Source organism: Gracilinanus agilis, chromosome 4 (genome assembly GCF_016433145.1).
Source record: "Gracilinanus agilis isolate LMUSP501 chromosome 4, AgileGrace, whole genome shotgun sequence".
NCBI classification, from domain to species: Eukaryota; Metazoa; Chordata; class Mammalia; order Didelphimorphia; family Didelphidae; genus Gracilinanus; species Gracilinanus agilis.
The window spans coordinates 80,106,302-80,132,128 of record NC_058133.1 but is presented as its reverse complement, the minus strand read 5'-3'; the positions used below and the strand labels follow the sequence as shown (position 1 = coordinate 80,132,128).

General features: G+C 37.5%; 1 protein-coding gene across 2 annotated transcripts in view; it reads right to left on the bottom strand.

Annotated features, from left to right (window-relative positions):
* RGL1 (ral guanine nucleotide dissociation stimulator like 1) overlaps positions 1 to 25,827 on the bottom strand; it is a 162,769-nt gene that overhangs the window by 28,526 nt on the left and 108,416 nt on the right. Inside the window, exons 9-13 of one of the 2 annotated variants that reach the window (XM_044676160.1) lie at positions 19,020 to 19,104; positions 7,815 to 7,904; positions 5,959 to 6,045; positions 2,982 to 3,014; positions 25 to 146 (exon numbers count right to left, since the gene is read on the bottom strand). In XM_044676160.1, coding sequence (XP_044532095.1) covers positions 25 to 146; positions 2,982 to 3,014; positions 5,959 to 6,045; positions 7,815 to 7,904; positions 19,020 to 19,104 — 417 coding nt within the window. The remainder of the gene's footprint in view (positions 1 to 24; positions 147 to 2,981; positions 3,015 to 5,958; positions 6,046 to 7,814; positions 7,905 to 19,019; positions 19,105 to 25,827) is intronic. The other variant, XM_044676161.1, reaches the window with a different exon arrangement.

Below are 25,827 nucleotides of genomic sequence, written 5' to 3'. Positions count from 1 at the left end.
AGGCCCCCAAAGTGTCCACTTTACCTTTCCTCCTCCGTTAAGAGTCTTTGTCTCTGGAACCACTGGATAAACTTTTGATCAGAGGTCATACAATAGCTGTTGCAGGCTGACTGAAGGAGCTTGATCTGAGCAATGACTTCAAATTCCTAAATTACAAAAGAGGAATAGATAATGTGAATAAGAAGGCAAAACTGAGCTCTTCAAACATGGAAACATGTCAATGGCATATCAATAGTATGAGAGAGAAGGTTGGACAAGGAATAAACAATGATGAAAACTAAAAAGTTCCTACATGCATCGAGTGAACTCAAATAATTTGTTTTCTGAGAAATGGAATTGCTGAATTACACTTTAACCCAGAAAGTCTGTGAATGCCTTAATATGAATGTCAATCTCCATTGATTTCCCTGAAAAATTTAGTCAGAAGAGAACATGTTGGCAAGGCAAATTTCAGTCTTATCAGTGCCTAAAGAGATAGAAGTTTTGTTTTTTTATCTCTGCTTTCATGTCTTAGGACATAAAGGATAATTTTGGGGATGGAGATTTCCTGAGATTCAGAACCCACAGAGGTAAAACATCAAAATCAGGGAGCGCCTATGTCCCACACTACTATTTCAGGAGTATTAGGACTGAATAAAGACCCAACGTACAGAACTTGAAACTACAAATGTATTTTGGAAGTACTGAGCATCTAGACATAGTCTATATCTTTGTAAACTTGAACATCCAAGATTCCCCGAATCACTTGAATCACCCCATTTGTGATTTCAGTATTAATGTTTTGTCACAGACATTCACCCCCTTTTCTCCCATGTTCCTGACCTTCTTCTCTCTCCCTTACTTCTCCTATATAGTCAGTTGCCAAGTCCTATTTATTCTGCCTTACCTGCATTGTTTCTGGCATCTGTTTCCTCTTTTCTCACTGCCACCAGCCTAGTAGAGGTCTTTATTATCACCTGCAGGAACTATTATAACAGCCTCCTAATGAGTCTTCCTATTTTTACTTCCTGGCCTTCTTTCCCCATACTGCTGCCATCTTTCTTTTACACAGATCCTATTGTTCTCCCATTCAAAAGTTCTCAATGGCTCTCAATTGCCTCGTAAGGAAAGCTTCACTTTTTCTATCTAACATTTAAAGTATGCCCTGATCTGGCACCTCCCTGCCCTTCCAAGTTTGTTTCATATTTACCCCTCTATATCATGCTTCTTGGGCTCCAGACAAACAAGACTGTTCTCTGTCCTCTGAACCCAAGCTGTGTTCCTTAACTTCTATGCCTTGGCTCATCCTATCTCCTATGCCTGACTGGCTTCCATTGCCACTTGTTGAATGAATTCTTGCCTATCCTTTAAAAGTCAGCTCAGATTTCACCTCCTCTGGGACACTTATACTTATCCTTCCCATTGGTAATCATCTGCCTTCTTACATAATGCTTTTTAGCATTATGTATTTATCATGCAATATTATATATTCTAGTGATCTTTCTCAGACTTTGCTCCAAATTGTAGATGTACTTTCCTAAAATACATCAGCCCAAACTGTATGCAATATTCCATAAATGATCTAATTGGTCTTCCTCTCCCTTTATCTCCTTGGAATTAGAATCACTTCCAGTGCCTAATATAGTGCTATTTACAGCACTGTGGACTAATCATTAAGTTATAAACATATGAACCTTAGAAATAGACACCAGAGATTTCTTTCTGTGATCCTTTCTTTTAGCAGAGATTGAAAACTGTTCCTGAGTTCCAGATTCTTATGACTCTACTATCTCTTGGACATCTCAAAATTGATGTCTTGTAAAAATCTCAAGCTCAACACTTCCAAAGCGGAATTCATCATCTTTTCCCCAAATCTCCCCTTCTTCCTTTCTTCCCAATTACTGTCAAGGATACCACCGTGCTTCCAGTCACTCAAGTTCACAACCTAGGTATTGTCTTCCACTCTCACATGCACTCATCTTACACATACAATGTTGCCAAGTCTTGTAATTTCTATTTTCACAACATCTATATGTTCTCTTCTCTCCATTTACCCAAATATTACCCTGCCCTCACCATTTAATACCTGTACTACTACAATAACTTTATGAACTATTATACTATTACTAGTGGGTCTCCCTTCCTGAAGCCACTCCCCAATTCCATTCCATCTCCCCTTGGCTGCCAAAATAACCTTTCTAGAGCATGGGTCTCATCATGTTGCCCCCTTGCCACACATACACTCGATAAATTTCATTGATTCCCTATAGCTTTTAGGATCAAATATAAAATTCTCTATTAGGTTTCTAAAGCCTTTTACAAATCAGACCTTTCCTACCTTTCTAGTTTTCTTACTTTAACTCCCCTCTGTGAATTCTATGAGTTAGCAACACTGGCCTAATTAGTGGTCTTTGCATAAGATTCTTCATTTCCCAATTCTATGCCTTTTCACTGGTTGTGCCCCATGCCTAGAATGATCTCCCCTCCTCCTCTCTACCTTCAAGCTTCACAGGCTTCCTTCAGGACTTAATTCAAATCCTGCTGCCTCCACAATAAACAAACCAGAGATGATATTCTTTCTTTTCCCTCTACAACTCTGATGTTATCGAATAACAAGGCTCCCTCCTCTGTACAATGTGACATCTCCAAGAGTAGCTAAAGGGCATAAGATGTCAGGGTAGAAGTTTCCTTAGGGGTGACCTAGCCCAACCCCTCAATTTTACAGTTGAGGGCATTGAGGTCTAGAGAGGAGAGGCTAGATGAGTTGCCTACAGTCATACAGATAGCAGCAAGTAGCCAGGTTTTCAACTTCAAATCCAGTGTTTTTCTCAATCTACCATAACTGTCAACTGAGAAGAGTTGAAACAAATGAATAGAGGAAATGACCTTTTTTTCTTTCGAACCAATCAGACTAACACCTTATTAGTCTCCATTCCTTCTGGACTATCAAAGTCTTCAGAACTAAAGTAGAAATTCTCAGAAGCATAAAAAATGATACTTACTCTTCTCCTTTTCTCAAAATTGATCAGTCCACCCTAAAAGAAAGAAAAACAATGATCCATAAAGCAACTGTAAGACAAGGAGTATTTTAGGTCACTCTCCTAAGAGAAGGCTGCTCACAATAATTAATGCACACAGAATTGTTGCCACCATGACTCTGGAGGGTACTGATATGTGTGGTAGCCCTCTCAGGGGATGTTCTAGGATGACTAACCAGTCAGGGAGTCAGTCTTGGTCAATAAACATTTAATACCTACAATGTGTCAGGCACTGTTCTTAAGGAGTTCACAATCTAAAATGGGAGATAACATGCAAACAATCATGTAGAAACACGCTCTATTCAAGATAAATTAGAAATAATACAGAGGGAAAACACTAGACAGAATTGAGAGACTAGAAGGCAGGCTATTAGCAAGGACTTAAAGGAAGCCAGGGAAGCCAGGAGGTTGAGATAGAGAAGGAGAATATTTCAGGCATGAGAAATAGCCAAAGAATAGCCCAGAGATGAGAGATGGTATCTCATCATAAGGAACAGGAAGAATGCCAGTGTCACTGGATTGTTGACTCTGTGGTGGGGTATAAAAGACTAGAAAGGTGGGGAAAAGGAAGAGATCACAAAAGGCTCTGAATACAAAACCAAGGATATTTGACTTGTGCTAGAGGTAATGGGAAGCCAGAGGGTTTTAGTGAGTAGGGAAGGGTGAGTGGTATTATTAAACTATCAATTTCGGAAGAGTGAGGGATGATCTAGAATAGGAAGAGAATGAAGGTGGGAACCCAAGGAATCAATAAAGAAATCAGCAGGCATTTATTAATTGTCTACTATATATGTACCACCAAAACTCTATACAAATTGTCAGAGTTACAAGGACAAAAATGAAAAGATGTCTGCCCTCCTAGAGCTTACATTCTCCTTCGGAGGCAACATAAAGGTACACATATGTACAAAGTAAATATAAGGTGAAAGAGAATTAGGGGAGGGTCCTAGCAGCAGAAGAGATCAGGAGTAGAGTCTGAAAAGAAAGGAAGCCACAGGCTAAGGCCCAGATGCTCTCGCAGCAAGGATTGGCAGAGAATTCTTCTTTCCACAGTCTCTTACTGGAACTGTTTCCCAAACCATAGCAGTAATGACAGTCAGCCATGGACTCACACAGGGAATTAAGTTCTCAATGACTATCAAAAAAGGAAACATTTCTCCCAAAAGGCAAAGCTAAGTATCAGTTTCAATTTCCTCATTCCCTCAGCTCAGCAAGATTCCTGTTGTGTGTAGGCTGAATTTTACCCTCTTGGCCTCTCACATATCACTTCTACTGAAGCCACTAAAGCTAGGAGAGGTGGGAGTTTCCCAGGTGTATGGAAAGGAAGCTGGAGGCCTAGAACATGCCACCTTAAAGAGGCAGAGACTTCAGAAAACACACAAAACTCACCAGCTCAGCCAAAAAAGCCTATGCCAGACTTAAATCTAGTTATATACTAAATTTGGTTACTTCTAACAATAAGGGAAAGAAAATAGAGAAGAATATGTGAAAAACTCAATCAAATCTCTGATTACCTAAGGTACCAGTGGCTCACAGGATTATAGATAAAGAGCCAAAAAAGCCCTCAGAGGCCATTGTGCAACTATCTCATTTTATAGATAAAGAAACAATACAAATGAGGGTAATTTGCTCAGTCACACAGCTGTTAAGTTTTTAAAGCTGGACTAGAATCTATATCTTCCATTTACTACAATCTTCCATTGTACTTAACAATTTCAACCTGAAAGCTATCATATCTCTTCCAAAGGTCAGTCAGTCAATAAGTATTTATTACATACCTACTATATGCCAGATACTGTGCTAAGTGCTTGGGATACAAAAAAATGTAAAAGACAGTCCTTTTGCCTTAAAGAGCTCATGATCTACTGGAAGGCAATCAAAATGGTGAAGGTTCTAAAAGACACTTCAAATAAGGATTATTTAAATAGCTTAGAGTTCATTAAATAGCTTGAGATTAATTAAAATGGCTTAGAAAGGGCCAAATATAGTTAAGTTCAAGATATGTCACAAATATTTTTCCCAATCTTTTAATTTTATTATATTGTTTATGTTGTACAGATATTTTAATATAAACACATTGATTTTGTTTGCATCTAATGAATCCCTCTGTTGAATCAAAAAAGTCATCTTCCCTTCACAATTTTCTTCTATTGCTTTTTTTTTAATGCCTCAGTCTCTCCTCAGTCTCTAGTTTGGCAGGATACATGAGAAAAATGGTTGAAAATTTCATGGGAAAAGTATTTGGACCCAAATCTTACAACTTATAACCTGATATTTGTCTTCAAGTATTTGAAGAGTTACTTAGCATGGAAACTGTTATTCTAATCCTGCTTAGTTCTAGAAGGCAGAAATAGGAACAACTCCTAAAAGTTAAATAGGTAAATTTAGATTTGATGTAAAGAAAAGCTTCCCAACAATTAGAACTGTCCAAAAGTAGAGCTGGCTGCCTCCAGAGGTATTGAATTCCCTTCACTGTTTATCTTCAAACAAAGCCTGGTTGACCACCTGTCTGGTATGTTGTAGAAGGGATTCTATTTTGGTTGTGGATTAGACATGAAGCCTCTGAGATCTTCTCCAATTCTGTAATTCTGTAAATTCTTTTCTTGCCTACACTTTCATTTGTGCAACTGACAAGTAGCTAAAATGACTTGCTTGAGTTTCACCCCTTTTCCCACTCTCTAAGAAGGCCAGACATGCACTCAAGGCAGGCAGTAAGAAATGTACCAGAGGTCTGATTCTTATAACCAATTAACCATCAAGCCTTTACTAAGCATCTACATAGGCAAGAACTGCACCAGGCTCTGAGGATACAAGTACAAAAGCTAAAGTCTCTGCCCTCAGGGAGCTTATATATGGATGAGGCCTTCTATGATAAGAATGACATATTGTCCTTTAGAGCCAGAGAAGAAAGGCTCATGCTCATAAATCACAGAAAACTCACCTCTATGTAGTCCTGAAGAGCAGTGTCAAGCATGGTCAAATCAGTCAAGAAGGTACCAAGGTAAGGCACTGTTCCCTGCATGACCCCCTGAATGGCAATTAGAACAATTAAAACAATGGTTTTATCGTCATTCATTTGGGAACCAGAATCCTGGTGCAAAGTGATTATTATATCTCCTGTGCTATATCTAATAGGCATTGTGATCTGTGAATGGACCTAATGGATCTAACAGGTCCAGATATACCTACTGATGTCTAGTTAAAAATGTTGTCATTATATTTGACTCGAGCTAAGGAGACCTAAAATAAGGACTAGTTCAACTAATCTGTATTTCAAAGTCTTTAAAGCAAAGTTGTCCATGCCTGAATATCTTGTAACTGCTTTTATTTGATTTGTCTTATTTCAATTCAGAGAAAATGGGGACCACTGGATAATTCTCAATCCTCTTTTAAGTATATTAATTATCCCTTTGGTCTGGCATAGTTTGGGCCATGACATGACCCAGGGTTGGGTACATTGGCCCCCATATTTATAATAGCAAGATACATCATAACTGAAATCCTTGCTTACATGCAGAGAAGAGGGATGAACAAAGATGAGGCCACCTTAAAAGGGCAATCAACACAGTATCCTTCGGGACTGAAATAAAAGGCATTCTCCCCTAAGTTCCTCCAGAGGGTCTTATGGAACCAAAAACAGATGGGGAAATCTCAGGGAAAAAGCTAAGAAGAAATCTTTGCCCTTAGGTTGACAGTAACCTCTGGTGAACTCAGCTCGATCAGTTTACTTGTCCTTTGGTCACTACTTTATTCTGTCATTTGCCCTTGCATATGATGTGTAGAAATGCTTATCCAGAATGCGTTTGAGTTCTTTATAATGGCTATTTTATCATTTAAACAACCAAAAATGTGTAAAGCATTTTGAATATCTTTTAAGTTTTATGTTACAGTGAGGATGACGAGTCTGATATATTTCCAGTCTTCCAAAGGACGAGGGAGAGCAGTGAGGGAACCTCCTCCACTCTGAATGTCAGAATGAGAATGTTCATGCCAAACAGACTCCAGACGTCCAGACTCTAATCCACACACCCCTCCCTTCTCCATCTTCCCAACCTCATCTCCTCTGCAAGTTTCATTCCCCTTCTATTTTTTTTTGGCCAGGAAAAAAGTTGAAAATAAAATTTAAAATGGAAACTACTTTTCAATTTTAATAAAGGAGATGTGATAAACACTCTTTTAGTAACTTGAGGATGCCAGGTAGAGAATTCAGTTTGAAATCAGATTCCAAAAGAAGAGCTAGAAAATTACTTTGAGACAGAGAATGAAGGAACCAGGCCACCATAGCTGGCAAGGTCCATATCTCTGGATCATGAGCCTGCCTTCCAGAACAATCAGTACTAGGTTCACCAGGAGCAAAGGGCTGGCTCTGCCCTTTGTCCATCTTCCAGTGAGTGGAAGCCCTGGATCATCAAGGCTCCTGACAAGAGTGGGACAGGAGACTCCAAGTGTCAAGGAGGAGGATGAAGGAAAAGGAGAAGAGCATAGAACAGATGCTGAACCCCAAACTAACTGCTCACTTCAAAGATTTCTCCTCTAGTGCTACCGTTCTAAGCAACTGCATGAGTCACATCTCTCAGCTCCTGCAGGATCATTTGTCTAATAGGGATGACAGTTCCTGCCTTGGCTACTTTACAGAACTGTTGAGGATCAAATAATATATTCTACATGCAAGTGCTTTTTCCCAAAATACAAAGTACTAAACAAATGTGAGACACAAGGGTTATTAATAGCACGATCCCTGCTTAGAGCAGTTCCAGGTCTCTTTGGGTGCTCAGACAGAACAGGAGCAGCATGTACCATATCTTTCTGCAGCTGAAGCCGTCTCTGAGTTCTCTTCTGGTTTTCTTTCACGTTACTATCCAAATTCGCAAATTTTGAGGTGCCTTCCTAGGGAGCAAGCAAAAGGATAACATTGAGGATTGTCCTGGGACATCACTTTTCATATGATAGCATCACTTTTCATATGATAGGTTTTGCACTGAAGCACTTTTGACATCAGGGAAAATGAAGTCTTTGACTGATGTACTGAGATAAACATGTGATTGTTTCTGTGATTTGTGTGAAATATGAGCAGGCATTACAGGCCAGGAATCAGAAAGGCTTCTCTCAAACCTCCCCTTTCACTCAGTCAGAATGAACACATGTCCTGGAAAGGAAGACTGATTTTCTTCTGTACATTTTGTGATTTCTTGATCTTGGCAGTAAACGGGTGTACCATCATTCTGTGGAAGGAAAGGGACTATTTCTGTGGTATTTCTTGGCTAAATGAAACTCACGAGTTACTGGAAGTTTTCTGAGGAAGTCCAGCATCATAGAGCTGAACTACAAATCCTGGGCCTTTGCCTTTAACTCCTCTTCCTTCTTCCCCTTCTCTCTCTCCCTATCCCAAATCCAACCTCCAAGGCTGACTTTCAGACTGGAAGCTGTTACAAATCAATCTATTGTAACAATTACATAAGGAAAGCCATTCCTCTCTTCCTCCCTCCCTCTCTTTTGTTGTAATAATATCTACACAAAATGACTAGCCTCAAGTTTGCTGACTGCCTATAAATTGTTTTTCAGCCTTGTGGTTTTGGGGTCTTGTTAAGTTCTCGTTTTCCAGGAACTGTATGAATGGGAGGCATATTTCACAATCCAGTAGTTTTAAAACTTCGGCTCCTGATCTAAACTCTCTCTTAGTCAGTACTTCTCTGAATCTAGAATATTATTATGCCAAGAGATTCTTTTCCTTTCCCGATGAGTCAGCTTTGCTGATATATCAGGGAGGGATTAACTCATTCTAAGTTGATCATTCTCTTGACTAAACTAGAATATCAAGAATTCTTATCCCATTTGGCAAGTCACTCTGTTCTTATCATTTCTACCCTTTGTCCATGTAGGAATGAATAAAGGGGACATGAAATGTTATTCCTTTGGGCCAATTTCTTTCCAGATACTTAATATGTGCTAATATTCAATATTTATATCAAGCATAATAAAAAACTTAATAGGAGACTGTATGACATAATGACATAGCTTCTGAGGAGGGGTCCTTGGGAGGAAATTTGCCTCTGATTCATCTAGCTGTAGGGTCCTGGAAGAGTCACAATCTCTTAGAGTCTCATGCTAACTCTTCAAGACTTCTATTTCTACTTCACTCTGACAAAAGAAGTTTCCTCACTTGGAACCAATGAAAGTCTAGGTTCAGGCCAAAAAGAAAGCCAAACCCTTTGGGACAGTTGAGTTTTTTCCAATTCTAGTCTCTTTGTACTGTCTGCAAGGTTTAGTGAATAAACTTTGCTAATGTGCATAAAATTCATAATAAAAATTTCGGAAAGCCTAGAAGGAAAAATAAAGGTTTAAAGAGAATGAGGTTTAATTTCCCAGTGAAGCCCTAAATAGACTAGAGCTTTTCATTTTAATGATGGTTTTAAGTATAAATTATTTAATCCCTTATAATATAGTTTTCCCTATCACAATTTTATAAAACTGTTCTCTAGAAAGTAATTTTATCTATAAAATCTAAAGGTCGTTTCTTGGGCCTCATCTTACTTTATTCTTTTTAGCATCTAGCACTGCAGACTATCCCGTTTCCCCTTCTTCTAAAAAAATACATCTTATTGATATCTTTTGTCTTTTTATAACATTTATGAAAGAAAAACAACAACAAATAATTTCTTTCCATCCAGACTGAGTCCTCCTTAGTGACAAAGAAAAATAATTTAAAACATTCGATTTAGTGACTGCATCTGGCAATGTAGACACTTTTCTCCCCTAGTCGTTCTCTGTTTTTCTTCTGGATGTTTCATTGCTGAATTTTCAATGACATTCACTAGCTTTTCAATTACTCAAAGTCTGGCTTCTTTTTCATGATCTTTTCACCTATATTGTTGTCACCTTCTATACTTTTATAGTCATTGTGTATATTTGGATCTTTTGGTTATTTAGATTACTAACAGATCCCACCAAATTTCATGTATCTCTTAATCCCTCATATTTGTCATTCCTTACTGAATGAAAACATTCTATTAGATACATGGCTTTTCCCGTTATAAATGAACTACTATTTTATTTCTAGTTTATTAATGCAAAGATTTTGCTATAAGTATTTTGTTTCATATATACATGTATATATATATATATATATGCATACAGGGAGAGAGAGGAAGGAAAGTTAGGGAGGGAGAGAGAGAGAAAGAGTATATGTGTATTACTTTTTTAGGCTATATATCCATTAATAGGATCATTAGGGCAAAAAGTATAGACACTTTTAGATACTTTTCCTGCATAATTCCAAGCTGATTTCCAGAACAGCTGAACCAATTCACAGCTTTTTTAGTGGTATATTACTTTCTTCGACAGCCCCCCAACACTAGCTATTTCTAATTTGATTTTTGTTTTTGTTACCTTTTACCAAATTTAACAGATGTTAGGAGAAACCTTAGGATTGTTTTTAATTACATTCCTCTTTACTACTAGTGATATGGAGGATGTTTTCATCTGATCATTTACATGTTGTAATTTTCCCCTTCTCAACAGTTTGTTCAAATCCTTTGACCACTTGACTGCAATAGAAGATAGATCCTGGTGTTATTCATTTGATTCAATTCTCGGTGTATTTTGGATATCAGACTTTTATCAATGATATTTGATGCAAATATTTTCCCATTCTATAGCTTCCTTTTATTTTAACTTCATTTTATTCATGCAAAAGTTTTTGAACTTCATGTCACTGAAATTATCACTTTGGTTTTTTATGACTCCTCTTCCACTTGTTTGGTTAAGAGTTATTTCCCAACCCAGTTGTAAAAGGTACTCCCTCCCTCTTATACTATTCCTATTTTTATATGGCCCTTTATAATCATATATTCATTTTGCACATATTGTGGTATATGTTATAAGATAATGATTTAAATCTAACTTCTCTGAAATGGCTTTCTAGTTTTTCCAGCAGTTTTTGTCAAAATAGGAATCCAATCCCTACTAATTTGAGCTCTTGGACTTATCAAATACTACGACATTATTTTGATCACTTATGATTTTTATTGATCTTGTTCCCACCACTCTATTTTGCAGGGTTTTTAAAAAATCAGGGCCAAATAATTTTATAATTATTATTATTTGCATATTATAATTATAACTGCTAATAACAGAGATCCAACCATCCTATATCCATTCTCATTATTTTCTCTAAAATACCTGACCTTTTATTCTCAAAAATGAATTTTGTCCTTTTGTCTAATTCTGTAAAGTACTGATTGCCTTGGTATTTTGATTGCTAAAGGACTCAATCTACCATATTTCCTGAAACTCATGTCTTGGTTTTAAGCAACTATCCTGCTGGATCTTTTTGTCCTTCTCTGCTCAGCCTTTAATTACCATTGTTTTCTTTTGCATCCTTCATCCTCATGTCTCATTCCCTAAACAGTAGTTGTGCCCCAAGGTTCTGCCCCAAATCTCCTCCTTTTCTCTCCTTTCTCTTTTAATCAGTAACTTCATCCACTTCCACTTTTAATTAGTATGTATAACGATCCTACATGGAAGCTGGAATGAATTTTGGAGACAATTTATTCTAAATCCCTCATTTTTCTAGATGAGGAAAACTTGGGCCAGAAGAAGTTAAGAAGTCATTTAGCTAGGCTCCCATGACCCCAGATCCTCTGCCTCCAAATCCAACAACCTTTCTTCTATGTTATGAGAATGATCCCCAAATCTCTATCTCCAGTTTTAATCCTTGTCCTAGCCCTTATCCTCAACTCTTATCTTCAATATTCTGTTAGGCATGACTAGCTGGATATTTCATAAATCTCATTTGTTATTTTCTTTCTAAAAATTACTTTTTCCAACTTTCTTATTTATGTTAATTGCACTCTAATTTTTTATAACTTTATTGATGCATTGGGTTTTTTTTTTTTAATTTCAAAAAGTTATCTATTGCCCCTACTCCTTATAAGACAGTTAAGCAAAACGAACTTACACAGTGACCACCTCTAATTTTCAAATCTTTAAAAAAAATTAAATGAAATCTATTTTTTCTGCCTCCTATCTCCCACCCTATGGGGCGGGAGGTGGTGAAGAAAGGGGTAAAACAAATTCCTTGTAGCAAATATGCATAGTCAAGAAAAACAAATTCCTTCATTAACTATAAACAAAACTATATACATGTCTCATTTTGCAACCTAAATCTATCACTTCTTTGTTAGAAGGTATTATGTTTCATTGTTGGTCATCTGGAGTAATGACTAATTATTGTTTCTATCTTAGTTCTTATGGTTTTCAAAGTTGTTTATCTTTACAGGGTTATTATTATATAAATTATGCTCCTGATTCTGTTCATTTAATTCTTTATCAATTTATAAAAGTTCCCAAAATTGCTTGTTTTTAATAATATTGATGTTAAGATACTTTATATTGAAGTTTTATAATATTTATTTTTTATAACATTTAAGTTTGTTTTAATAATATTGATATTCTGGTCCTGCTTACCTCACTATGCATTACTTCACATAAATGTTTCCATGTTTCTTTGAAATCATCTATTCCCTCATTTTTTATACCATAGCACTATTCCATCAGATTTGTATGCTACAACCTGTTCAGTCATTCCTCAATTAACTGGCATACCTTTAGTTTCTGAATTTTGCCAAGGCAAAAAACAAAAAACAAAAAACAAACCGCTATAAATATTTTTGTGCATAGAGGACCCTCTTCCAATTTCTTTGATCTCTTTGAGGTATGAGCCTAGAAACAGTATGGTTGGGTGAAAGGGCATGCATCATTTAGTTATTTTGTGTATAATTAATAATTGCTTTCCAGGATATACTACCCATTCATAAGTCCACCAAGTTGCATCATATGCCTATTTTTTCCACAGCCCTTTTGATATTTGTCATTTCCCTTTTTGTCATATTTGCCAATCTGATGGGTATGAAGTAAATCTCAGAATTTCTCTGATTTATATTTCTCGAATTAGTAGTGACTTAGAGCATTTTTTTAGACTACTCTAGTTTTTCTGGGTTTCCTCCTATGAGAACTGCCTGTTCTTTTACTGATTTAATCTTTTACTGATTGAAGAATAACTTTTATGTTTGAATCAGATCAATATTTTTCCCCAGTTAACTGTTTGCTTTTTTTAATCTCAGTTTTAGAAGTTTTGTTTGTGGAAAAGCTTTGTAAATTTTAGACAATCAAAATTATCCATTTTTATCTTCTGTGATCCATTCATTCTATTCCTTGTTTGGTCATAAACTTTTCTTCTATATATAAATCTCATAGGTGATTTCCCGTCCCCCCATGTTTCTCTAATTTGTTTATGATGTGACCCTTTTATATTTAGATCATGTATTCACTAGAGCTTATTTTGGTATAAGATATGAGATGTTGGTCAAAACATAATTTCTTCCCAACTGATATTCAATTTTCCCAGCAGTTTTTGTCAAAAAGTAACTCCTTATGTTTAATAGATATTTTTAAAGTATTCGATACATTTGCTTTTGTATATTGTGTAATCTGTTCTTCTGAAAAATCTATCTTTTAACCAATATCAAATTATTTTGAGCATTATTTATTTTTAGTATTATGTGAGATGTAGCAATGGTTGAACCCCTTCTTTTCTAGTCCTTTTCATCATTTCCCTCGAGATTCTTTATGTTTTTTGCCTCCATTTGAATTTGTTATTTTTTTCTAGTTCTGTAATATAAACCTTTGGTGGTTTGATTCTGACATTGACAAAGCAAATTAGATAATGTTGTCAAAAATAGGTAGCACTGACATTTACATTTTATTGACTCATCCTACCCATGAGCAATTGATATTTTTCTATTTTAATATTTATTTTCTATAAACAGTTGTAATTCTCAGCAATGTAGTGATCCAAGACAATTCCAGAGACTCATGATGAAAAATGTATACTCCTTTCTATTTCTCTTCAATAACTGTCAGAAGTCTATCATATCATCTAATTTTTCTAAAATTCTATTCAAGGCTTTAATTTCTTTCTTCTTTTCTCTAATTCTGCCCTCCCCAAGAAACAGACACACATAAAAGCATGCACACATGCACACTTATGTACCAAAGTCTGAAATCTTGGAATCAGCTTTAATTTGCTTTTAATTTCCCTTATCTCCACCCATATCCAATTGGTCCTGAGAATTCTTTCTTCGAAATGTTCCTCAGTGGACTAATATATACAAAAATAAGAGCCCTTTTTTTGTGGCAAAGTACTAGAAACTAAGAAGGTCCTCATCAATTGGGGAATTATAGTATATGAATATAGTGCAGTGGTTCCCAAACTTTTTTGGCCTACCGCCCCCTTTCCAGAAAAAAATTACTTAGCGCCCCTGGAAATTAATTTTTTTTTAAATTTTAATAGCAATTAATAGGAAAGATAAATGCACCTGTGGCCAACACCACTCCCCTGGATCACTGCAGCACACACCAGGGGGTGGCGGTGCCCACTTTGAGAATCACTGATATAGTGGAATATTATTATGCCATAAGAAATGACAGGCATCATCATAGCTTTAGAGAAATCTGACAAAACATTATTAAACTAACACAGAGCAAAGTAAGCACAACCAGAATGACAATTTATCCAAAAATCATAGCATTGTAAAGATAAATCTGAAAGACTTAAGAACCCTGGCCAGTTTCTGGAGAATCGCAATTCCAGAGTATCATGTTACACAATGTCTGACAGAAAAGTAATGGACATGCACCTTTGGACCTGTCCAATGTGGAAATACAGGTATCCCTTCCATATTGTAACAGGTAGAGGCCTCATTTCCTCGCAATCTGGAAAATCTGTGCAAAATGTTTTGGCCCTCTCTATGTCCAAAGTTTGAATTTTTTTCTTTTTCTTTTATGAGACGTTTAGAGTACCTCATGGTAAAATTTGGGTTATGTACTGGCATCCCTTCCACATCACAGCAGCAAACTTTAACTTTTTGCTTATTTTAACTTTAAAAATGTAATTGCATATATTTATAACATTAAAAGATAAACTAGGTTGATAATATACAATACTACACATATATCTAATGTATTTCTGTGTTTCTAAAATTTTTCTGTGTTGTCTGTTAGCCTTGGCATGTTGTCTGCAGCTTCCACAAAACTCCCCCCAAAATTCCCACTTAATTTATTATGCCAACTCACAATACAGATGTATAGAAACCACAGTGGGGAGTCGTGATGTGGACAGGATACCTGTATTTTTTATGTTTATCTGTTATAAGCATTTGGGGATAGGAAAAAGAGAAAATAAATGCTTATTCATTGAAAAACAATACTGAAAAAGCTCCTCAACATTTCTCACATCACTCTTTCCTTCCTAGAATCATTTGTATCACCTCAGTGCAGGGCTTTATTCATTCAAGCTTGGGATAGAGTATTTATCCCAGCTGTCCTTTATGCCTCTCTCCTTAACTCTACTTCCTAGAATGACTATCTTCCTTCAATACTCACTTCAGTTCTACTTCCTTGGAGATTTTTTTTTCCTGATGCCCCTCATTACCTTAAATTTGTTTTTGGCATGTTTATAAGCAGACGTATTATAGAGGGGGAGCCTTCTCGATGGGAAAGTCCTGGCGGATAAGAATGGCTTCATTTTTGTGTTTGTAGCCTCGGTCCCAGCAATGTCTGTCACCTCACCAGCACTTAACAAATGCTTGTGAATTAACTGATAAATGAATAAGTAATGAAAACCAGAATGCTCCTCCAATCTCTAAGTGGATGACGGAGATGTAGTGCCCGTACTAGGATGCGCAGGGCAGGTACTCTCGTGGAATTCCCACTCTGGCTGCGTCCTAGGATCCTGGGGCAGGAACTAGAGCCAGGATCTCTACTGTTATAAGGAATTCTCCAAGAGGAAACTATCCCTATTCGTGCAGGTCAGCAGCACCTTCTCTGCCACTTAGAGCCTGGGACACTAGGAGGGTCACATAGCCAGGATGGGGCAGGGGGAACTTCAACCCAGGTCTGCCCAAGTCTGAAGCGAGCCTTCTATGCACTAAGTCACTGAGTTGTCTCAGGAGAGAAAGCAGACACAGATATGCGGTGACATGGCACATTAACTGCATCAGAGGCTTAAAGGCAGGGACTGGATCTCATCGGAACCTCAGATCTCTCTCAATAGCTACTTAGCACTGTGCTTCAGGAAGAAATCTAGATGGATGGCCAGGGTTTGCTGTAGCCTTTGGTTCTTTGTCTACCAACCTCTGGCCTCCCCCCATCCCCTAGCAGCAACAGCAATTGCGGAGAGCCCACTTGGAGGTGGGTCGATGTTGGGGGAAGGCAGCAGCCACTGGGGGGGACCTGTTACCATTGTATATCATGGTTTTTACTCTTTTCTGTGATTAAAAGTGCTTTAGCCCTCTTCTGTTGTTCTAGTTCCTAAAGTGATTACTCCTACCTTAAAAAAATGTTTAATCTAAAGTTTTTAATAAATGATTGTGGAATTTGTTTAAAAGGGAAAGTAATGTAGGTAACCTAGTGGATATAGCACTAGGCCTTGAGTCAGGAGGATCTGGGTTCAAATGTGAGCTCAGACACTTCTAGCTGTGTCACTCTGGGAAGTCATTAACCCCATTTGCCTACTCTTGCCCTTTTGTCTTGGAATTGTTACTAGGACAGAAAGGAAGGGAGGAAGGAAGGGATAAAGAGAAGGAGGGAAGGAAGAAGGGAAGTATGAATGGAGAGAGGAAAGGAAAGGAGGGAGGGATGGAGGGATAGAAGGAGGGATGAAAGGAGGGAGGGGGATGGAAGGAAAGAGGGAGGAAGGAAGGAAGGAAGGAGGGAAGGAAGGGAGGAAAGAAAGAAAGAAGGAAGGAAAGAAAGAAAGAAGGAAATATTCTAGCCTCAGTATTTAGTTCCTTTGGCATTTCAGCCAAGTTTTAGAAATTTGACTGAAAAATGTTGGGGTTTACCCTCTATGTTTAAGAATGGTTTGTAGAGGGGGCAGCTGGGTGGCTCAGTGGATTGAGAGTCAGGCCTAGAGATGGGAGGTCCTAGGTTCAAATCTGGCCTCAGACACTTCTCAGCTGTGTGACCCTGGGCAAGTCACTTAGCCCCCATTGCCTAGCCCTTCTGTCTTAGAACCAATACATAGTATTGATTCTAAGGTGGAAGGTAAGGATTTTAAAAAAATAATAATGGTTTGTATAATAGTTCATGTCTAGAAATAGTTTTGCTACTAGGATTTCAGCCAAAATTCTTCCTTTAGACAATTGCATGGTATTCAATTTATCTACCTTGAAAAGATGACTCAGCACTGTAGGGATTTGAATCTAAGGCTCCAGTTAGTCTCGTTTCATTAATACTGACATTGACACTCCTAAGCCATCCCTTTCCAACCAGATGGATTTGTATTTAAAGCCTGAAAATCCAGGGGGATGTGAGGCAGAGATGTAACTCAATCTCAGCAAGGAGTGTCTTGTGTGCCGTTAATCAGGTGGGCCAAATCCAGACTCAGACATGAGCATGAACTGGCCTGAATGTAACATCTGCTCTACAGGAGGATGACACCAGCCAGAGAGCAGGTGAAGTGATTCCACTTGAGCCAGGAGAAGGTCTAGGACAGAGGCCATGACGTTTAGCCTCAGAGGATAGAACCAAGAGCTTCCAAGAGGGTAGAAGCCTCAGGGGAAAAAAAAATAGGCTTGATATGAGGAAAAGCTTCCTAACAATGAGAATGATCCAGAAGGAAAAAGGGCTGCCTTGAGAAAAAGTGGGTTCTCCCTTACAGGTGGTCTTCAAGGAGAGACTGGATGAACACCTGTCAGGTGTGCCATGACAGGGACCCCCTTTGGGTTTTGGCATAACTACATGACTCATGTGCTCTCTCCCATCTTTCTGGTTCTATGATTCTATGACCAATTACAGAAACCCCTGTAAAAATGCTCTGGTGTATGTCAACCTGACACCTTCTGGTATAAACTACTAACGGTACTGGGCTCTACCCTCCCTTCTCCTCAGTGTCACTTTGGCAGTCACTGATTCTATTTGTCCTTCATTCACGTAAACTGCTCTGCACAAAAGTTCTTTAACTGGTTAGTCTTTCACTCAACGTTTCCTTAGCCCTATTACATGCCACACGTTGTAGATGGAATAGCTGGTGGAGGGTCTATTGGCCTTAGAGTCAAGAAGACTTGGGTTTGGGGCAACTGGGTGGCTTAGTGGATAGAGAACCAGGTCTGGAGAAGGGAGGGGTTCAAATTTGGCCTCAAACACCTCTTAGCTGTGTGACCCTGGACAAGTCACTTAACCCCAATTGCCTATACTTTACTGCTCTTCTGCCTTGGAATCAATACGTAGTATCTATTCTAAGGTAAAGTTTTGTGTTTTTTTTTTTTAAAGGCTTGAGTTCAAATCCTACTTTTCACACTTCTGAACTCTGTGGCCTTGAGCAAGTCTCTCTATGGATGGTTAAATCTCTAGGACTCATTTACTAAACCAGAGAAGTGTACCTATTGTGCATTGCAGAAGGGAGTTCCCAAACTGAGTTTCTGATGGAGGAAATCCCAAATCCTTCCAGTCTCACAGTGTGCAAAGCCAAGGCCAGACACTTGACCGTACTTTCCCGAAGGCCTGTGGCTTCTAAATCTCTCCATGTGGCATGTGGCTCAGAGCACAGCACAGCACAGCTGGTTCAAGAAATGCTGCTGTTGTGCAATTCCTTATGGCACTGGAGATGGCTGTCCTACAGAGAGACTGGGCTGAGGAAGAATCTTAATGTCTCTTCCCCAGCAGAGGCCAGCACTTGGGATGTGCCCAGGAATTTGTTAAAAAGGTACAGATGTGTGGCAGGTTTCACAATCTGTTTATCTAGGAGTGAAGATGTTGAATTAATTAGACTTTGTATTTTCCCTACCAAGTCTCTGCAGAGGTGAGCAAGTTTGGCTTCTTCATGTAGTCACTTCAGACCCTCCCCTGTGGAGTGATGGACTTAAAGGGCACACAACGAGTTTCCCCAATGAGTTCAGTCCAGCAATGGTAATAATCACACCTTACATTCCTATAGTGGCTCACCTTCATTAGCAATTCCCGGCTGGTTAAATGATTATTATGGTCAGAGAAGATATCTGAAAGTTCTTCAAACATCAACATTCTGTCCCTAGGGATAGAAATTTGAGAAAAAAATTAGTACACGAGAAACAAAAGGCTGATATGTTATCCCAGTTTTCCTCAGTAACTGGCTAAAAAGGAATCCAGATTATTGTTAAACATTTATTAAGTACCTATTTCTTGCCAGGCACTGTGCCAAGTGTTTTATACATATTATCTAATTTGATACTCACAACAAACTTGTGAGGTAAGTGCCATTATAATCCCCATTTCACAGTTGGAGAAACTAAAGCAAAAAGAGATCAAGTGACCTGCCTAGGACGACATAGTTAATAAGTGTCTGAGGCTGGATTTGAACTCAGGTTTTCTTGACTCCAGGCCCCACTGCTCTAATCATTGCACCATTTCCAGACAAGATATTCTCAAAGTCTAAGTTTAGCAGAATCTCAGACGCAGGGTATTTTTTTTTAAGGTGGATATGGTTCTCTATAAAGAGAAAAAAATATTTTCTTATAAGTCTAGTATCATAGATTTAGAACTGGAAGATAATTTTGAATGCACATAGTCCAACCACCTCCCTTTATAGATGAGGAAAATGTAGTTTACAGAGATTAAGGGATTTGTCCAAGGTCATAAAGAAGTACTAGTGTCATCATTGGCATTTGAACCCAGGTCCTAGAGTTCCAAATCCTCCAAGTTTCCCAGAACATTTGAATCAAGTTGAAAAATTATCTTGGTTCTGCCCTCTGGGAGTTGATAATCTTGGATACTTTAAGAAAAGTCATAACCCCAACAAGAGCCTAAGAAGCTGGCTCCTAAACCTAGCAGTGACATCCTGATAATAGCATTCCGGAAATAAGACATTACCACTGAAATAGCTTTACTGAAACAGAGAGAGCAGTTTCTTTAAAACTATGAGTCTGCTAAAAGGATGAAAGTTCTGTGTGGTGACCCAGGTAAAGGTCTATTAAAGTTATGACTTGTTGGCACTTTGCCCTCCAAACTCGACAGAAAAGAGAATAAAAAGCTTCCCTGCACCATCTCTGGTTGGCTGCTTGGACTTCCCTTGGTAACTGACAAATATTTAACAAAGTTGGACATGTCCCTCATCACCTGACGAGTATGCCTGTTCTTTTTCAATATGGGGCCACTTCATTGATATTGCAAAGTACGCCGGATTTCTTCATGGAATTTTATGTCTATCGTTACAGATCACCCACCACCACCATCACTCTCCACAGATGCCTTAGTCAGACCATAACTAGACTGTTTTGTACAGTTCTGGGAGCCACATTATGGATTATAGCCACACTGACAAACTAGAGGGCATAAAACGGAGGGCAACCAGGTTGGGGAAGGGCTTGAAGTTCAAGTGATATGACATTAGGTTGAAGAAACTGATCAGGATTCTATCCACTTCCTGAGAGAAGGGATGGATTTAGATGCAGAAGGAGAGCACAGTTTTGGACATGGACTACATGGGAATTTTTTTTTTTACTTAAATATGCAATTTGTTATAAGGGTTTTGTTTTTACTTTTTCTTTGTCTTTTAAATCAGAGATGGGTGGATGAGAGGAACAGAAAATAAATATTTATTCATTAGAAATGTAAGGCTTCAAAAAGGATACTGAAGTGATTTAGACTGCAAAAGAGACTTAGCAGGGATGCGATAAATGCTTTTGAGTGTCTGCAGACCTGATAGGATAAATAGGATTATGCATGTTCTACTTGGTCCCAGAGAACAGAACTAAGAATAATGATGGATATTTGAGTAGGAACAAATGTGTACCTTTAAGGGAAAACTTCCTAAAAATTAACTCTGTCCAAATGTAGAATGGGCTGATTTGGGAAAGACTTCACTGGAGGTCTTCATACAAAAGTTAGATAAGTGACTAATGGTTGGATATATTGTAGGAAAGATCTCTTTTATTCTTTTTTTTTTTTTTTTTTTGGAGGCATGTAGATGGTACAGTGGATAGAACACTGGGGCCTAGAATTAGGAAGATCTGAGTTCAAACCCTATCAGTGGTTCCCAAACTTTTTTGGCCTACTGCCCCCTTTCCAGAAAAAAATATTACTTAGCCCCATGGAAATTATTTATTATTATTATTTTTTTATTTTAATAGCAATTAATAGGAAAGATAAATGCACCTGTGGCCATCACCACCTACGTGGATCGCTGCAGCATCCACCAGGGGGCAGTAGCACCCACTTTGGGAATCACTACCCTACATCATATACTTAATAGCTATGTGACTCTGAACAAGTCATTTAACCTCCTACTGTCTCAGTTTTCTCATCTATAAGTTGGGGGATGATGATAGCACCTCCCTTATAAAGTTGTTTGAATGAATTAACATATGTAAAGCACTTTGAAAACTTTTCAAATGCTATATAAATGCTAACTCTCCTATAAGATTTGAACAAGATTACCATTTAGGTTCCTTTCCACTCTAAAATACAGTCTGGATTATTGGTAATTAGTTGAGATCTATATTTGCACAGAAGCTATGATTTCATCAGGGTGGACACTCACTCTCCTTGTACAGATCACAGCCAAAATGTTCTTTCTTATCCTGGAAGTTTTTAGTTCATGTCCTATAAATCCTCCACAGAAGACTCATCCAACATGCTTGAGTCCTCTCCAGATTTCATTAATATCTGGTGGATACTGGCACAACAATCAGTGTACCTGTTGTCATTTCTCACTCTTATTACATGAAGAGCCTGACATCTTTTCTGGCAAAAGCATTTAACAACTTCAAGTAAGGTGTTGTGAGTAATATACTGGAGTCTATTTATACTCAAATATAATGTGTCCAGAGGCTATAGCATCCAACCCATTTCTGGCCAAGGATCCTATCTGTAACATCCCCAATAGATAGTGATGCAGTTTTTGCTACTCAACCTTTATTGAGAAGGAACCACAAAGCAGCCTATTGCATTATTTTAATTGTTCCTTCTTATATTAAACTTGAAAATTTTTAGTTGCAATTTCTAACCATTGTTCCCATTTTTTCCTCTCTGAGGCCAAGAACAAACCTAATCTCTTTTCCATGTGGCAGACTTTCAGATACTATAATCTAGACCATATTTCTCAGCTCGGCCACAAAGATAGGAAAAAAGACTTTGTCAAATGCTTTTCTGAAATCAGAGTAAATTGTAGTCCTAGCACGCTCATGTCTGTGCCTGTTGAGCAAATTTATTTTTAACAAAGGAAAGGAGCTATTCATGATGGAGTCAGTGGCTTTCTGAGCTCTATATGTTTACAAATGATTCTTTTATAAAACATTTTAGACTTTTGCCAGAAATCAAAGTCAAGATCCCTGGCTTATAGCTTACAGGCTACTCTCTTCTTATCTTTGACAGTAAGGATAGCATTTGCCCTTTTGCTCTCCTATGTTCTGGGATCTTTCAGTGATCTCTTACAGTGACTCAACAGTCACATTTGTATGTTCTTTCAATAAGTTGGGTTCTAAAGCTAGGCCAGGGCAAAAAGTTTTCTTTCTATCTCCTCACTTATCTTGGATTCAGAATTCTATTACTCATCTTTGTTCTGTCCTTCCAGTCCACAGAACATTTTTGTTAGCACAGAAAACAGAAACTAAGTAAAAATGTAACAGTTCTGCTTTTTTGGTCTTTCACTAATTTATATTAATAATCACAAAAATGATAATTGATGGCATTTATACTGTATATCATGGCTTGGGTAGGTCTTTTATATAGATCTATGGATACATAAATTTATATAAACAAATATAAATCTTTTACACATGCATACATAAACACAGAGAGACAGACAGACAGATAGATAGATATAGACATAAAATCTCATTTGGACATCACAGCAAAACTGGAATTTCTACTCCAAAATATTATCCTCATTTTATTGATAAGGAAACAGGGTCAGTTTCTATGATCCATGGTCACATAATGCCTTTAAGGGGAAGAGAGAAGCAAGCTTTCACTCAAATCTTCCTCCCTTCTAGTATTTTATGTTATACCAAACTGACTGTTTTGTTCATTATCAAGAACCCATTCATCCCAAAGAATAGTCCCATCTCTTCTTTTACACTCCTCTTTTCCTGAATAGGGATAAAACTAAAATAAAACCTTTATATTGTTCTGATTGTGATTTATCAACTTCAGTTCATTCTCAACTTTAATGCTATTTTTAAAGGATCATACTATCACATAATATTTATCCTGTATTACTTGCCCTTATTTTTATCTTTTTCACAGATCTTTCAGAAATTTAAATTCATTGGTAAATTTCCTTTGCATTCACATCCATCTACAACAGCATTTCACCCTTTCCCTCATCACTGGACTTATTTCATTAAGGTTTTCATTCTTGGTTTCTTCCCATCCTTCCTAATAGTGACTTTACCTGTTTATTCTTGGTACAGGAGATTCTCCCAATCCTTTATCTACACCCCTTGAAATTTTCTCTCTCCAAATCTAGTACATATATCAGAGTGTGACTTTCCTCTCCTCCATTCTAAAGTCTAAAATAAAGTAGTTATTCCCCTCAATGTTCCATACTTCTACTTTATCAACTAGTTCCTCTTTATTAGGAAGAATTTAGGGTCAGAATAGCAGTTCCCCTATCACTTCCTTTTCAAGAATGAAATTACCATTAATACAAACTTTAAAAAATGATCAGCTGCTCTGCTTTTGTCAAAAAGATTCTTCCAGCAGGTTTCAGTATTTGAAGACCCCCATCACTACTGTTTTATGCCTCTCTGCCATATCTGTTTATTTCCTCTCTGTATTTGGGTGATCAATGGTATACTCTGATGGTAGGAGGACTTCTTTTTCTGCCTCAATTGACTTCCATCTAAATGTCCTTCACTATCCCTTCTCCTCCATCTGGTTCTTGGCTTTCTTTACATAAAGTGAATTTTCTTAATATTTAGCATTACTCCACTATTCTTCATATCTTCCCAATTCCTTTAAATTAGGTAGACTTTGTCAGAGCTATAGTCCAGACTGTCTTATCCTAGCAATTCTCTGTCATCATATCAATGGGACCAAATTTACCTCACTGCACTAAGATCTCTAGTTTAGTTTGCTTGTTGACCTTATTTTGTGGTTTTGTCTAGAGGCATTTAAAAAAAAACCTCCTATTATTATCCCTTTTTTTGGATTTTTGTCTCCTATGGGTTACTGGGTTTTTTGAGTACTATTGATGTTTTACTACTTTGTAGCTATTTCTCCATGGTATCAGTTTGGGAGAGAGATGAGATGTAGATAGAAGTAGAAATACAAACAGTAATTTGTAAAGATGAAATACACCAGTATTTTTTTTCTCTTTTCCTCTGCTTTTCAACTGAATGCCCTTAAAGATGATCATAGCTCAAATACAGGAAGAAGCCATTTAGTCCAAGCCCTTTATTTTACTGATGAGAACACTAAGGCCCAAGAAGGCTAAAGAACTTACAGATCTAATGTTCTTTTCTCTTTCTAGTTCCTTCCTTCGGAGATCATCTCTTATTTACCCTCTCTATAGCTTATTTGTGAACAGCTTCTTGCATATTGTCTCCCCCATAGTTAGTCTGTGAACTTCTTGAGGGTAGAGGCTTTCTTTGTAAAACCAGTGCTTGTCATGGTGCTTGGTACATAGGAGATGCTTAAGAAGTGCTTGTTAAGCAGCTTATTTTTCATTATACCACTTATGATTAGATTTATGACGACTTTCAGGCAAATATATTATTACCAGCCCTCCTGAGTTGCTCCCAAGCCCTAGAATCATTCTTTTATCTTAAGCTGAAGACCAGAAATCCTGTCTTCTTGTCCATAATCTCCCCAAGGTTCACCCATGATGCTGAAGACTTTCTCAACTTCTTCTTGAAACTGCAAGCATACCAAAGGAGCACTCTGTTCACTTGTCATCCTTCATTCTTCCAGATAATTCTAACAGCTAGGCGGTTCAGTGGATAGAGTATTGGCCTTTGAATTGGGAAGATCTGAGTTCAAATATAAACTCAGACACTTACTAGTTGTGTGATCCTGGACAAGTAATGTAACTGCTATTTAGTTACCTCACCTGTAAAAGGGGGATAATAACAGCACTTACCCCCAAGGTTTTTATGAAGATCAAATGAAATAATAATTGTAAATTAATATATCATCTTTTTACAAAGGAAATACCTAATTTGAATAAGCTGAGGAAAGAAGGGGCAAGAGAGTAAAATAGATTACTACATAGAATGAACTACAAAATGTCTTGGAATGAAAAAATCCTATAAAATAATAATAAATATCCATTCCATATACACTTGCCAATATCTGCTATTCCAACTACTAAAACTCAAGTGTTTTGAAGATGCCAGACTAGTGAGCATTAAATTAAAAACTATACAGTATCAGTGACTACAAACATCATTGCCTAGAATCAGTACTAACCGAGACTCAGATTATCCTATCCTGCTCTGAATAGAGCTCTTTTTGTCTTCAAATGGAAGTTTGTTATATGGAAGAAATAATCCAGTATAACAATAAGAAAATTAAGTTAGGTCCTAGTTGCTTCAAATAAGAAATTTGAATAAAGATAATCACAAAATGTGAGGAGTTCCACTGGTCCAGTTGAGAGAGAGTGGTGGCATTTCTTCAAGCCAGCAAGGCTGGACTAAAGTAGCAATTTTTAAATGGCACCTTACTGGACTGGGGAAATAAATGGCCCTCCATTAGAACTGTGTGTTTTAAACCAGAGTTATTTTAGTCATGGCGGAAATCACACTCAGTAATAGCAAGGAGATGCTAAAATAAT